At 33.3% G+C, this 13,077-nt stretch overlaps 2 protein-coding genes across 2 annotated transcripts; both read left to right on the plus strand.

Annotated features, from left to right (window-relative positions):
• The first annotated feature begins 864 nt into the window (after positions 1-864).
• On the plus strand, positions 865-1,521 carry LOC139515547 (piggyBac transposable element-derived protein 2-like). Its single transcript, XM_071305123.1, has one exon. It carries the CDS (start codon positions 865-867, stop codon positions 1,519-1,521), a length of 657 nt encoding a protein of 218 aa, XP_071161224.1.
• Positions 1,522-2,034: 513 nt separating this feature from the next.
• On the plus strand, positions 2,035-4,619 carry LOC139515548 (piggyBac transposable element-derived protein 4-like). Its single transcript, XM_071305124.1, has 4 exons — positions 2,035-2,251; positions 2,841-3,157; positions 3,457-3,638; positions 4,309-4,619. Exons 1-4 carry the CDS (start codon positions 2,072-2,074, stop codon positions 4,617-4,619), a joined length of 990 nt encoding a protein of 329 aa, XP_071161225.1. The 5' UTR covers positions 2,035-2,071.
• Positions 4,620-13,077: the final 8,458 nt, after the last annotated feature.

A 13,077-nucleotide genomic window follows, 5' to 3' on the forward strand; every position in this document is an offset into this window, starting at 1 on the left:
GTAATAGCTTTTAGAAAAGCTTGCCGTTTTTATAAGATTTTATATTGTATTCTGTTGAAAGATTGTTTTTTGTCGAGCCTGCGATTTTGATAGCGATCCTTCATTCCGTCGTCGGCAGCGTCTACAAATATTCACTCTGTGGTTACAGTTTTTTTTAAATTTTCTATAATTCTTAACCCTCTTGCTGCCAAAGGGACATTTATGGCTTCTACACACAAAACTTGTTGATTGTGTAGAACGTCAATGGTCTATTGTTAACGTCACAATACAGACGGGCACCTAAGACGTCCAAAGACGGCGCGAAATGATAATTATGGCGGGAATAAAGTAAACTAAAGCAAAGACAGTTTTTGGTACTTGGAATAACTGTTCAGAAGATAATGAGCGAAGAAATTAACAGAAATTAATCATTTGTATGCTGAACTTATGGAATACACTGTATAATTTTGCGGCATTTTTAATATAATTCTAATAAAATAGGTTCATATGTTACACTGTTGTTCTTTTATTTTTGCAAATATCTATTGCAGTGAATGTTTTCCCTCTTGCTTACGAGTAACGTATTCATTATACAATCATGATTAATATAAAAGGACTGATTAATTCACATGCGTGACGTCTGAAAAAAAGAAAGGATAAGTAATACATATTACGGTAAGTCATAGGCAAGCCGTTTGAATCGACTTGTGATGTTTGCTTATCCTTTTTGGTACGGGTTGCATGTCTCATATCAATTAGTAATTAAAATCAAAAGAATGTAAAATATAAACTAATTATTATCTGGAATTCTAATGGGCTTAAACGGTTTCCCGAAAAAAACTATAATGACGTCATTATATTATATGACGTCATCATCCTTCAATCATGGCGTCTGGGTCAGAAGACAGCGGTTCGGACATCGACGGAGAAATTTTAACGGATGACGAAGATGTGTCCAGTGATGACGATGACTTGCAGTTTCCGGAGGGCGGACGAGGTCCCTGGATTCCTGTTTTTGACCAGCAAAACTATGTAAGAGATCACATCTATGACTTTATCACAGATGGTCCTGTTGGTCCACTCAATAGAAATATCATAAACCCCCAACCTATAGATTATTTTGAAAACCAGTTATCTAATGGTGAAACAAGTTTATTTGAATTGTTAACAAATGAAACTAACAGATATGCAGCACAATTTTTCCAGCAACACCCCGTTCAGAACCTGCCACCGAATTCAAGAAGCAGACAGTGGATCGATGTTACTTTAGCCGAAATGAGAACATTTATTGGCCTACTGCTTCTCATGGGCATAATACAAAAACCAAGTATAGAATCATATTGGAGTACCGACTGTCTTTTAAGTACTCCTTCATTTGCTAATGCAATGAGTCGTAATAGATTTCAATTGATACTAAAATTCTTGCATGCAAATAATAATGAACAAAATCCTGCCAGAGACCATCCTAATTATGACCCGGCCGGAAAGTTAACAGAAATGGTAAACCTATGTAACCAAGGATTTTCAAGAAATTACAGGTGACTTATCATTGTTAAATGTTTTATAATCTAATATTATTCAAATTTTAAAAAGGCGTTTGTGAAAAACATTCATTTTAAATATACTGGAAGTACAAATACAATCATCATGTTTATGCACATTTTGGTACTCAAGTAATCAGTTATATATATACATGTCATACATGTCATATATGAATATAGATTTAAATTAAAATTTACCATTCTTTTTTAAAGCTGGATGAAACTAAAACTCTCCGCTTTCAATCCTACTCTAACTTGGCTCATTTGTCCCAGATTGTTATAATGGAACAGCTGTAATGTATTTTTCAAATGTATTGCTGATTTCAGTATCATTTTGGTCTCTTGTGAAGAGTTGTCTCATTGGTTATCATACCACATCTTCTTTTTTATTTTTATTAAGAATAAACCTTTTGCATTAAAACTTTAAACAAGATATTTGTTTTCATGGTTATAACAAAGATTACAATTTATGTCAAAACACTCTATAGAATTGTTTTCAAATACGCTCACATTTTCTTTTATTATGTGTGTATCAGTTACTGTATATCTCTATGTATAGATTAGCAAGAGATATAACAGTGGACGAAAGGATGGTTGGATTTAAAGGTCGTCACCATATGGTTCAATATATGGCCAACAAAAAGGCACATCGGTGGGGTATCAAACTCTGGACTCTATCCGAATCAGACACCGGTTACACCCATCAAATAGTGGTGTACAAAGGCAGACAGGTACAAATATTAAATGAATAGAAAAACCCGAAAATGTTAGAGTATTTCTTGTATTTTTAAAAAATAATACTTTAAGTTCCAGTCAAACCGTGGATAGATAAGTCTGCAGGAAGAAGAGGCGAAAATAAAGTAATCGCAAACCAGAAACTAAAAGATTACACAAAAACAAAAATGTTCACAAAAAAACTACAAATTAAACATAAAAATTTAAAAGAAGTTATTAACTAACAATTTGTAATACTTGTTATGTTATAACTGTAGGAATCGTGCATGAAGTAGTGTAATGTTCACTAAGTAATTAGATGTAATTAAATGTTATATCTTTTTAAAGAAAACGTTTCGGTGACTTTGTCATCTGTATCTTTTTTTCAAGCTCTTCTTAACGTTTTTTTTAATAAGTATTCGTCTCGGTATAATATACTCAAATAGTTTAGTCCTACTTAAAATGACCACATCAACGGCTTACGTCTACAGAACTTTTGTACCATATATATATATATATGTATATGTATGTATTTTTCTTTTCTGTTTTCTTTCTAATATAAAAAAAAACCTAAGCAGAAATTATAATAATCATTTGTAATTTAAGCCACAGAATTTAGTGCAATATCCAAACGGCCTGGGTTATCATACAGTTATGAACTTGGTACAGCCTCATTTGGAAAAACATCACCACGTAACTTTTGACAGTTTCTTCACAAGCCCAAAGCTTTGTCATGATTTGTTTAATATGAATACATACTCAACTGGAACTGTGTGTGTAAGGAGACGGGGAATGCCGAGATCATATCGCAACCTGAAACTGCCAAAGGGAAGTACAAAAGTATTAATTCAAGGACCTCTCATTGCTGTACATTGGTCAGACCGCAGAGCAGTTAATCTTCTTAGTACACTTGCATTACCCAGGTCAGCTGCTATATACACAAGTATCTCTTACATATAAAATGAAGTACTATCACTTTCTTAGGTCTTTTGATCCACAATATTTTGATAACGTATTACAGAAACAATATCATGAGACTATATCCTTTTTTTTTCTCTGAGATATATGTCAATTTTTTTTTAAATTATTAAAAAAGAGAAATTACGAATGAAGTTGACACAATCTACACACGTCCATCGCATACATGTAGTACATATTCTTTGTAATCCATTTCTGACTTATTGATAACTCATTCAAGATTGGTATAACTTTTGTTTTAAAGAATGGAAAATCATGCAAATAGCAGAGGACAAGAAAGTGAAGTGCCACACGTTGTCTCTCTTTATAACAGAACAATGGGAGGTGTCGATCTTGGTGATCAACTCATATCAGAATATACTCCTGATATAAGATCTTTGAAAATGTGGAAAAAGGTTCTTATCAATTTATTGGCAACAGCAGAAGGTCAGTGTTTGATTTTGTTTTTCAATGACTGCCTCAAATAACCTCGGTTAATGCCCTTGAAGTGCTAATAGTTTTCCTTACACAAAAAAAAAACCGCATAACAACCTAGCTTATTTCGTTCTCTAATTTGCAAATGGTCTCCCATCTTATCGATTTAGAGTACATGTATCAATGGGACAGCCCTAGTTAATCTACAACACACGTGATTTTTTACTTGGTATATATCGCATTAGCAAGTATTATATATAATATCAATAATACAGAATACATTATTCACGTTTATAACGCACTTAGACAAATCTAGAATATTTGCAGTAATTGATAAAGAGAACTTTTTTTTTCATCCCAATAGGACATTTGTAGGAGTTCAACATGAATAGCCTAATTATATAGTTTTATAATGAAGATTAAATGACCAAAATTAAAATGATATCAAAAACTTTATTATTTTTTTTTTGCACAGATTTAAGAAACAGAAAATTTATGGATATATATATATATTTTAAATGCAGTGACTGAATATGTTAATATCTTACACGATTTTAAATAGAACATAAAAATCTGACTGTGGTGTAAAAGCTACTACTTCTTTATAGATCATAATCGGCTATAAATGTAGAAGTAAAATCTCCGGTTGGATAATTTCGCATTGTCTTTCAATTTATTACAGTGAACGCCTACATTTGCTATAAAAGAAATAGAAATATCCTCAGAAAAATGAAAAGGCTAGACTTCGTCACGGAAATATGTAGATCATTAGTTCAAGTTCAAGTTGTTCATGAACGCAGAATAGGCAGACCGCCACAAAACCCTCCGGCACGACTACAAGGCAGACATTTTATAGAGAGAGTCGCTGGTGGCAGAAGGAAGAAATGTCGTGTGTGTGATGCTCGTGTCAGGACATGGTGTCCAACTTGTATGGTTGGATTGTGTTTAGGGCATTTTAGACGATACCATTCGGTTGTACATTACGAGGAATAAATACATATAATGTATTAGTATCGTTTTAACGTAACAGTTATATTGTATTTCAATTATAATAAGAACATTTAACATTTGAATTACGTTTTCTAGATTTTTATTCATTACAAAATATCATGATTACCTATTTTTTTTTTATCTTATACTATATTTTTAACATAAATACATAAACAATAACAACAGTTGTGTAGCAGTATTTGTTTAGTATATATTTAATTTGGTTCATGAAAATCAATTAAAGATTTCTTGCATTTAGCTAAATTGTTTGTCCTTTTTTAGAAAAAAAAACCTTTCATCTTACAGGTAATTTAAGTTATGCATTTATAATCAATATTAAATGAAAGTTTGCAACAGATCTCGTTATAAACATGACTTAATTTATATGAAAAATCAATTATCCGTTAAACGGATACATTAACGCGGGAAAAGTTGAAGAACGGCGGGATATCGCCGTTCTTCTTAGAAGCACAACTTTTGCAACGTCACAATGATGGAACGTAAAGGCAAATTTGGCGCGACAAAACAAGAAAAAAACTCGGCAGCAAGAGGGTTAAAGAGGGTGGTAAAGGGGGTTTGCTTGCACGAAAAAACGTGAAATAAGACATAATTTCACGTTGAACGTGAAATAATTTCTGTAATGAACGTTGCACGAAAAATAAATACTTTTATGTGAACCTTTTATGACTGAATCACTGTCTTCTTGTATATATTAACTCTTTGTATTAGGCCGTGTAGAGTAAACATGTTTACAATATAAATGTATGCATATTGAAGCACCAATGTACCTTGTTCAAAAGTTTAAACTGAAATCAGATAATAATCCTTACTCCTTAAGAGGCGTCACTCAAGGTAATCTGATAGTTCCTAAGCCAAAAGCTGAACTATTTAAGAAATCCTTTGCTTATTCTGGATCAGTATTATGGAATGGACTACCACACACAATGCGTAAAGCTCAAAACACTTTTACTTTTAAGCAAAGTATCAAACTGAAGTACCTAACACAACCCTGATAAGAAATGTTTGCTACAATGTATTTGTATATTTTTTATTTTTTATTTTCATTTGATTTTTTTACTACATGTATACATCTTAAACAGCATTATATCTTATGTTGATAACAATATATTGAACTACATGAGTGTAAATTAACTATGTGTAAATATCTGTTTTGATTGTATTGTAATTTGTATGTGAGGGCCTCAGGGGGGGTCTCATTGGGGGGTTCCAATCCCGGATCCCGCTTACTGTTTTGTCCGATTCCCGTATCCCGCTTACACTATGTACGTAAGCAATTCTCATTTTTTTGTCATTTCCCGGGTCCCGCTAGACCTCATTTCCCGTTTTCCCGACACAATAATTTGACTTTCACGTGTCACGCTTACAAAAAATCGGCAATCCCGCGTCACGCTTAGACCCCAATGAGACCCACCTCAGGGAAGATTAGTTTATTGTAACTAACTGAGTTTACCCTCTTTAAATAAAGAATTTATTATTATTATTATTGTTTACAATTAGTTTAGTGTAGTGTACTACTGGTTTCGCATTACATTTGTTCACATCTATACACCGTGTTTAGCTACCTGTACATAAGATATGTTCCCGCTTGTAAACTATATGTCATTTAAATGTTCATTACGTAGAACTAAATTCAAAATATTTGGACAATTTTTCTAGCGATAAGGGAACAACCATTTGACTTCAAAATGGGGGTGGGGATTGGGGGGGGGGGTGGTTTGGAATGGAAATATTCCGATCCCCAATTTGATAAAATAAAAATGGTCATACAGATGATAAAAAAAATATTATGAATCAAGAGTTCCCCCATACATTATAGTGTTAAATATTGAAAAAAAAAGAATTTGATCACCAGCATCGAAATAAAGGAATAAAAACGTAACCGCGAAAAAAATCTGACTCAGATAAAAAAAAAATAACCCTCCCCCTTTTTTAAGTTAAGTGGTTGCTACTTTATAAAAGCCATTTTTATAATTTGTAGTAGTTTGAATATACTAGAGATGTCTCGATTACGCATTAGAAAACGTTAGCTGCAGCAGCGTGCTTACAGCCGAAAAAAAGGATTGAGATATTAGGGATCACTACATTTTTATCTTTTCTGTTCGTTTCAAATGGTATTTCTTCTCCAAGGAATATTTAGTAAAGGAATAGGGTAACGTTTATTTTATTTATTTTAAGTGTTATTTAACGGATCTGATATACTAGACACACATATCATTTACCTCACACTTTTTTTAGTCATGCATTTATGCGTGAATCGTTGTTTGAGTAAAGACCAGTGGCGAATATTTCTGTGTACGTCAAGTTGATTCGGGAAGACCTTTTCAAATGAATTAGGCAGCAACTATTTACTTCATTTTTTGTGGAGGGGAGGGGGAGCGGAGGACGGGGGACGTGAGCTATTGATTTTTTTCAGGACAAATTTTGGTCACAAGTCAAAATCAATTTTAGCATTATAAATAGTGGCAGCTGAGGGTGAAACAAACAATTTTTTTTTCAGGGCCAAAAACTGGAAACATTTTTTGTTTCCAAAAAAAAAAATCCATAGCTCACCACCCCACCCCCTTGCCTTTATGTTTTATACTCAACAATAATAATAGCCTCCCCCCGAAAATCAATTGGTAGCTGCCTTATGGGTTCGGCAATGATGCTGCTTTGAGTCTTGATCAGGGGTTAATGAAGTACGTTATTTAAAAAAAAACAAAAAAAAACTGTAAAATTTAGACAACAATTTCTGTAAAGAACTATACTAATAATTATCAAAAATATCAATTTTACTCAAAAATAGTTTCCTCCTTAAATATATACACGGTAAAACTAATGTCCTAAATGCCTAGTTTTGTGTACACTCTACATTGACCATCGACTGTGTGTAGATAAAACATCATTTAAACTACATGTAAACATTGAGTTTTATCAATGGGAACGCAATTGTGTTTAGTTTACGTGTGAGTTACACTAACACAACACCGATTTTAGGTCAATGTGAACAAAGCCTATCTTGATTTTCCGGCCGATTTAGTATACACATTAATGTTATAATTGGTTTACGGCGTTAAAATAAGTATTTCTTGAAGATCCCTGCCAAGTGTTTGAATTTAATTTGAAAAATACCGAGCACACAAAACAAGACTTTGAAAATCACGATGCACGTAAAATTAAATAAGCAGAACGTACACGTTGAACGAGGCACCCGTCTTGCACGACTGAACGTCAAATAAAAAAGTAAAAACACGTTGAACGCGTCGTGAAATAAAAAACGGCGATCACGTTGCACGAAAATAACCCTTTACCACCCTCCTTAAACTATCATGGATTCAGTTCTACCAAACTTGGACAGAAGCTTTAAGCCGTTATAAAATAGTATTCAGACCTAAATTTTGTAATAAAAAATGCTTTGTATCTGTATTTTACTTATAATGATGGAGTTAAATTTTTTTAAATTATAATAACTTTCTTAAAAACTGTCTTGGATTTGTACCAAACTTGGACAGAAGCTTTTTTATGATCACTGATTAAAAGCTGGTATCTAGAAGAAAATGTTGTAAGCATTTATTTCCTGTTTTTCCGTTATATTTACTGTGACTTTTTAGTCCAGCCAAACTATAAAGTTTGAACCTCAAACTAATTGCAACAGAAAATGTTTTAGTTCTTATCTATAGCATAAATCCCCAAATATACACAGAAAAAAATCCCATCAAATCTTACCGAAGGAAAACTCACATTTTTTAATTTTTCAATTTCTTATGGAAATTAACATTGAAAAGGGAGATAACTCCGCAAGAAATGAGGGGATTTTTTTTTGGTCAGTTTTTTGTTGATTTTTTAAAACTCATGTAAAATATGATACTTTGATGGGAATAAAGTGTGAATTTGACTTTGTTGTATACTCTTCTGCTCGTGAAATTTTAAAAACCGAAGTGTAGGGACGGGGGGGGGGGGGGGGGGGGGGGGTCAGTGCAAAAACTATGTGAATTAAGTTTTGTATCCTAGATTGAACTTATGATGCCGTCCCTTAAATATGGGTTTTTTTGTTTTTTTTTGCACATTTTTCATTAAAGAAATCGCAAATCAGTTTATGGCTTTGTGACCATTTTGAAAAAAATAATGTGATTATTTGGTATTGTTTATATCTGTGAATTATATTTGTTCAGCATAAACCTTGTTTTAGTTTTATTCAATTTGAGATTCTTTACCTTGACATGCTTAAAAATCTAATAAATGGTCAACTGATGAATTATGGAAATATAGATTTTAGCCTTGATAAAAGATATGAACACACCTTTAGAGTTGTTTGTTATACTCTTTAAAGGAATAAAATATCAAGAATCAATACATTCTGTTGAATAGCAGCGGTAAAGTTATATTTTGTATCAATTTTCATTGATATTTCTGCCTTTTTTGCAGAGTTTTCTCTCGTTATCAATGCAAATTTCCATAGCAATTTTAAATCACGATTTTTTAGTTTTCTTCAAGTTAGATTTTATGAGATGTTTTCCTGTGTAAATTTGGAATATAATGCTAAAGATTAAAACTTCTGTTGCAATTACTTAAGTTAATAGTGCATTTCTTTCTAACACAAACGATGCAAACGGCTATGCGCGCACATGTTTTGATCATTTCTTTCAAACATACGTTTGCAAAGATTGCATAAACTTTGACAAACTATGCAAACGATGAAAATGCGTCTGCAGTTTGTCGTCTGTCGTTTGTTAGTACAAACGCTACATTTGTTTCTTACTTCAACCTGATTAAACGAAGTATTTGTTTCTACGTTTGTAAAAAGTCTGTTTACAAACAACATGTGCCTGCATTATTAAAAATTCTTAGAGGGCCAGTAAAGACTTATTAAACGATGTATTTGTTTCTTCTCTTGAAGCGTTTATAAAACAACAACAAACGCAACACAACGGTTAGAAAGAAATGCGGCCTAAGTTGTGGGTCTATTTTGTCGCAAAAGCGAGACATATCGTAATCCTAAGTTCTGTCGTCGTCGATGAACCAACGTTATTACATTGAAAAACAGACACTGTGCAGCAAAAGTAGGCGAGACACTCGGAACCCTTACGCATTTTATGTGCTCTATAGTACTGAAATTGACTGCACATTAACACTGCAACAAACATTTTAAGGAAACCGCCTCTTGTTCGTTCTGTTTTGGATTACTCAGGCACTACACATGTATGGGACCCATATCTACTCTCTTGTTCGTTCCGTCTTGGATTACTCAGGCACTACACATGTATGGGACTCATATCTACTCTCTTGTTCGTTCCGTCTTGGATTACTCAGGCACTACACATGTATGGGACCCATATCTACTCTCTTGTTCGTTCTGTCTTGGATTACTCAGGCACTACACACGTATGGGACCCACATCTACTCTCTTGTTCGTTCTGTTTTAGATTACTCAGGCACTACACATGTATGGGACCCATATCTACTCTCTTGTTCGTTCTGTCTTAGATTACTCAGGCACTACACATGTATGGGAGTCATGGGACCCATATCTACAGAAAGACTTTGACCGCATAGAGAGCATACAACGAAGAGCAGCTAGATTCGTTTTTAAAGACTATATAGGCTGGCGAATATATAAGTAGCGTCACCTCCATGATGAAGGATCTTAGATTGAAACCTCTTGTGGAGAGAAGACTGTACAAAATAGTGAAAGACCTGGTAGACATACCCTCTGAACACCACATCGAATTTAATACAAGATAATCGAGAAATTTAAAAGGAAAACAACTAAAACTTTTATCGGCAAATACTTACATTTATAAACATTTTGTTTTTCCAAAATCTATTATTGATTGGAGCTTATTACAAAATACTGTAGTGAACTTTATAACTGTGTGTGCCGATTTGGCCAAGAATAGTAGAATAAATAAAAAATTCTATACGCACAGATCTATACGTTGGACATGATAAAACAAAATGATATTCGTCTTCCAAAACATTCATATTGCAATTAACATATACAAATTCTTTGTTCTCTTTGAGTATTCAGATAACGACCAACTTCAACATTTAATCTAAGTGTGCCGCTACGCAATTTTGTTAATATAGATACATTACAATGAAAATCTAAGTATCTTTCAAAACCAAATACTAATTTATATCGTTTACAAATACAAAGTTTGTTACAATCTTCTAAAGCGGAAGATTCCACTGACATATTATAACAGACTATTTTAACCGTTATGTTAAGTAATCTTAATTACAAAAGGAACGGTTTGATATATGTCACCTGATTTTGAGTGTTACCTTCACGCAAAAATGGACAGATTCATGCTGTGATGTTCACTTAGCAGATCGTCTGTATATTCAAGAAGGTACGGGTGCTATTTCATTACCATATCTGAGGAACTGATCTTAGGTCATAAAAATAAAAGTCAATTAACACCTAGGCCATATGTTATCATAAAGTTTTACCTTAAACTATATATATATTAATCTCACCAGGCGACAGTTAGAGACAATTCATATACCCTTAATAATCGTAATCATGTTCTGACAGTTAGGTACCATTAAAATATATGTTCAAAATGCTAGCCCTGATTGCATGCGTGTATTTACATATTTTTTTTTGTGCTTAATTCAAATGCATCGGATATAATATTGACAATTTTTGAAAGGAGGGGGATCTAGGTCGTTTAGCATTTTATTTTGATATAGTGTGAAGCATACATAATATTGTATACAGCATATCTAGTTAATTTCAATGAGATTTATTAAGATCTTAAACAGAAAAAAAATTCTTTATATTTTTTTGTTGTATCTTCAGAAAGTAAATTTTCACACACACACATATATATATATATATATATATATATATATATATATATATATATATATATATAAGTGCCTATAAATAGCAGCACATGACATACAAATCTATGGGAGTGTGGATTAATCAGTACAGAGATTAATTCAATTACACAAATAAAATTATAGATTGCCTAACAATGTAATTTTAACACACTATTTAGTATGTAAATATAAGAATGTTTAAAATATTTACAAAATGATGAAAATAAACGCAATATTTCGCTAGACCAACTCTCGAGGACCAACTAGCTTTATCAAGCGTGCATCTATCCAGGTGAAATCGGATGTAGATGATAAGAAACTTTTGCAGCTCAACGTCTGTGTTGCACTGAACTGCCTTCAAAATAAGAAAATTTTGCAGCTCAATGTATATGACCTCTTGCATTTAGCTGCTTTGAAAATAAAAAAAATTTGCAGCTCAATGTACATGTTGCACTTGGATTTAGCTACCTTAAAAATACATAATTGGTAGTTGAAGTTAGCAACGTCCATTGGCCAATATTACGGGATAAAAAGGCCGGACGATTCTATATGTTGCCTAAAATACATAAAACGGGCAATCCAGGTCGACCAATTGTGTCAGCGAATAGTCATCCAACTGAAAAGATATCAGAATTTGTAGACCATCATCTAAGACCTCATGTGAAAGAACTACCATCATTCATTCAAGATACAACTGATTATCTCAAGAAAATGGAAAGCCTCAATCCTTTACCAAGCAATACTTTACTTGCATCCATGGACGTGTCTTCTTTATATACCAACATTCCACAAGACGAAGGAATAGCAGCCTGTGAAGAGGCATGGAACACTCGTAGTGAAAAAAATCCTCCTACTGAGTGCCTTGTTACACTTCTGAAACTAGTACTGGAGAATAACAACTTCTCTTTCAATGAAAAACACTATCTCCAGATAGACGGTACTAGTATGGGCACAAAAATGGCCCCGTCATATGCCAACATATTTATGGGCCAACTTGAAAAACGCCTCTTGGCTAGTGCTCCATATCAGCCCTTATCATGGTTCCGATTCATTGACGATATTGATTTCAAATGGACAGATTCACAAGAACATCTTAATGAATTTCTAGAACACTGCAACTCTTTCCACCATTCAATAAAATTTACATATGAATCATCTATGGAGAAAATAAACTTCCTCGATACTACGAGTTACATCAAGAACGGAACCATTATAACGGACCTTCATACCAAACAAACGGACAAACATCAATTCCTTTCTCCTAAAAGTTGCCATCCTAAACACTGCTCCCGTGGTATCCCATTCAGCCAGGCATTGCGAATCAAGAGAATATGCTCTACTGAAAATACGAAAAATGCTAGACTTGGACAACTTCGTAAACATCTAGTTGTTCGAGGATACAATAACAACATTATTGATAGCGCTTTCGAAAGAGCAAACAAAACTAGTCGTCAAGAACTCCTTGAGTACAAAGATAAGAATAAAGCAGCTAACAGAACACCCCTTGTACTCACTTACCATCCTGATTTTAAAAATGTGTCATCCATTGTTCAGAAGCATTGGAAAATTATAGAAAATGATTTAAATCTAAAAAAAGTATTTTCTTCACCACCAGTCATGGCCTTCAGAA

Source organism: Mytilus edulis, chromosome 3, assembly GCF_963676685.1.
Source record: "Mytilus edulis chromosome 3, xbMytEdul2.2, whole genome shotgun sequence".
NCBI lineage: Eukaryota > Metazoa > Mollusca > Bivalvia > Mytilida > Mytilidae > Mytilus > Mytilus edulis.